Source organism: Meleagris gallopavo, chromosome 30, assembly GCF_000146605.3.
Source record: "Meleagris gallopavo isolate NT-WF06-2002-E0010 breed Aviagen turkey brand Nicholas breeding stock chromosome 30, Turkey_5.1, whole genome shotgun sequence".
Lineage (NCBI taxonomy): Eukaryota > Metazoa > Chordata > Aves > Galliformes > Phasianidae > Meleagris > Meleagris gallopavo.
The window spans coordinates 3,461,261-3,464,591 of record NC_015040.2 but is presented as its reverse complement, the minus strand read 5'-3'; the positions used below and the strand labels follow the sequence as shown (position 1 = coordinate 3,464,591).

At 48.5% G+C, this 3,331-nt stretch overlaps 1 protein-coding gene across 3 annotated transcripts in view; it reads left to right on the top strand.

Moving 5' to 3' along the window:
• The window catches only part of CRTC1 (CREB regulated transcription coactivator 1), an 18,509-nt gene that overhangs the window by 333 nt on the left and 14,845 nt on the right, over positions 1-3,331 (top strand). For all 3 annotated transcript variants that reach the window (XM_031557149.1, XM_031557148.1, XM_031557147.1), the window contains exon 2: positions 1,301-1,348. In XM_031557149.1, coding sequence (XP_031413009.1) covers positions 1,301-1,348 — 48 coding nt within the window. The remainder of the gene's footprint in view (positions 1-1,300; positions 1,349-3,331) is intronic.

Here is a 3,331-nt window from a genome sequence, read left to right as displayed (position 1 = left end):
TTTTGGATGGAGCACAGTTGTGTATAGGATGAGTGGATAGATCTGGTGATGTTTGTTCTGCTGTCCTTGGTTGTGTTTGTGTCAAGACCAGGGAGACACAATGCAGTTTCATCAGCAGTCAGCAGTGACTTTTTCTGTTTTTGTGTAGTGCCAAATTCACAATGAGATCTTCAGCAGACTTGAAACAGAAGTAGAAGGGGGTAATGCAAGGTGATGTGACAAGTGCTGATAGAAGGAAGTGCTGAGGAATGCAGCCCAGGGCAGCGAGCATGTTGCATGGGAATAACGTGGGGGATTTTAGGGGAGGAAGAGGGAGAATGGGGCAAAACAGATTTCAGAACTGTCAGATTGCTTTGGGCTGGCAGTGAAGTAAGCACAGGGGTGTAGCAGCAGCTGCTGTGCCACTGGGAGCAGGAGATCAGGGTTTGTACAAAGTTCTGCTGTGTATGTTAGAAGGTGTGCAGTGCGTAGGATTAGACATTGGTACTTCTGGGACTCCTGATTCCTGTATTGGTTGGCTTAGGGTGCTCAGGGTAATTAAAACTTGGGCATTAGTTCGCCTTGTTTGAGTAGTAGCACCTTTTATCTTGTAAGGATGTGGTGAGAAATAAATGTTGTAGGTTGTGGTTTTCTGATGAAGGCTGGCTTAATGAGAAGTCGTCGATGGTGACTGCTGACGGTGCTTTTCTGAAGTCCTGTGGGCAGCTGAACTCAGGGATGTTCTTAAAAGCTAAAATCTCATACAAGAGGAGAGGCAAGCAGCCACTTCCATGTAGTGGCCTGCAGGGAGTGCAGCTCCTAACGTGGCAAACCTCTGCAGTCTGTGGTGTTGCTGCACAGGCATCTGGCCTTAAGGCCCACAGATTTAGTCAGTATTGTGGTGCTGAGGAGGCTCAGGGTTGTAGGTTCCTTTCAGCAGCAATATTTCAGCATTGTTGTCCTTGCTGGCTGTTACAGGACAGCTGTTACGTAGGATCATTCCATTCTGAAGCTAGCAGAGTTCTCCTAAGGAAGCATTCAGACTTTTGTGAGTGACGAGAGAGGAGGATGCAGAAACAGATTTAAACTCCAGGTTTTTAATACGATTTTTGCATAAATAAATAAAGTAAAATCCAAAGTTGGTACTGGTATGGCGAGCAGCAGCATCGTGTTGTTTTATCACCGCTGATGCTTTCCAGATTTTTCAGTTTTAAGCTGAGGTGCAATGAAACTTGCAGGGATCCTCGTGCAGTGTGTGGGGCAGGGGCAGCTGCTTGCCCTGCACAGCAGTGTCTGAGCATCTTGGTTCTTTGCATTGCAGCACAACGGAGCTCTGGCAGAAACCTTTGGAGCAGTTCCCGTCTCTTTGGTAAACAAGTATTTAGGTTTGTGCAAATACGTATTTAGGACTGGTGTTCTGTTTGCCCAGGTAGATACGTATTTTAGCACACGTTACACTTTTCCTGGTATGCACAGTATTTATTTGATTCACCGTCCCAGCTGGGGAGGAGTTATGGGCTGTCACATAAATACGGGTGTTGCCATGCATCCCGGTTTGGAACATGCATAAGAATTCCTGTTGCAGCCTCTCTGGACTCGCTGTGATCTGTCATGTGATTCCTTATGATTTATGGGGGATTAATTTGGTGCAGACGGTGGTTCCTTGGCACTGTCTTGGCCTGATTTAAGCAATCTCTGAGCATGTGCACTTAGCCTGCATGTTAAACTCCATTGGGAAGGGCAGAATGATTCCCCACGTGCTGCTTGTCGCCCAGGGGCGGGTGGTGGGGACTGCTCCTCGCTTCCCCCTCTTCCACCTCACTGCTTTTGATTCCTTCAGGCAATGCCTCAGTAAATCTTAAAGGGACACTGTTGCTGCAGAGCTCTGAGCTTTTTCCTTCCTGTCTGTATTTGGGCTTTTTCCTCGTGTTTTGCAGAGTTTTGGTTCTGATCTCAAACCATGGAGTACATTTGAGGGAAGAGAAGCAGTTCCAGGTGTACCTTTCCCAAGGATCCATTTTTTGTCATCTTTTCCATTATTTCTCAAGCAAGTTAGGGGTTTACTTGGGATTTTTGTGCCTGCAAAGCCAGAGAGCAGCATTGCCCCGAAGTTCTTTGCCAGGTGTGGCAGGGCACATTCCTTGCTTCCTTGTGCCACGGTTACACTCAGATGAGATTTTTGATGTGCTTTTATATGTGAGTGGTGTCATAAAACTTGAGGAAAAGCTGCCTTGCACGCACTTGGTGTGCCTTTGAAGGTGCAGGTGAGTCTGGCAGTGCAGTCCGTGTGCTGCGGGCCAACTTCTCTTTTGGTTCACTTTGCATTTGAGACCACTGGCGTGGGAAGAGCTGCTCCTGTTGGCCTTGTGCTGACCTGCAGGCTTCACAGCCTTCGGGGGTCAGTTCTACATGGTGCCAGTTAGGTAGAACTGGAGCATTGCTTAGCACTTTTAGCAGAGATTAAAGCAATGACTTGAAATTGAGATGCTCTGTCTTGAGATTTCTGAGTATTGGTGCAAGGAACTGCTGCAGAACACTGTGATCTGCAGACAGGAGTGTGTCACAAGGCACTGTGCTCTGCTGATGCTGACTTACTGACTGAGGGGATCTTCTGCTGCACACAGTGTTGGCCCTTGGACAGGAGGTAACAGCACAGAGACTGCATCCATGGACACTGATACAGGCTGGGTATCTCAGAGGGGAGCAAAGTGGTTGTTGCTGAAAAGAAAAGAGTTAAAAATAGTAGGAGGGCGCTTTAAGGAGTTATTGCAAACAAAACGATTCAAAATAAACATAAAACAAATTTCTTTTTAGACGTGATCATCTCAGCAACCTCAACTGGCTGCTTTGAGGTGAAATAAGATGAGCGTGGAAGGCAGATGGCTGCATGGCTCAGCAGGCAGGGCAGCGAGTTTGTGCAGTACCTGAATGGAGGAGGAAGTTTTGGATTTCCAAGCTCGTGGTGTTGGACTCAGCAAAGCTGCTGGCGCTGGCAGGGAGGGGAGGGCTGTGCAGCCCCAGAGGTCCATCCTTTGCTGGTGGGGTGGGAGCGGAGGTCGGCGGTCGGTGCTGCCTTCCCCCCTCCCTGCACAAACACACTGCAAAGGGCTTTTGAAGTGAGAGCTCTCAGCTCAGCATGGGAATTCATCTTCCCTGCCCTCCCTGGGGCATCTCAGTCCTGGGATGGGTTGCTGACAAGCAGGCGCTCTGTGGGACGGAGGCGCTGATAAGGTTGAGAGGGAATCCATCCAGCTCTGTTCACTGTGCAACCCGAATGAAATAAAAGCCTCTCCTGAGATGCCGAGCGCAGGAACTTTTTCCAGACAGAGGAGGAAGGAAACTGCTTTTTTTT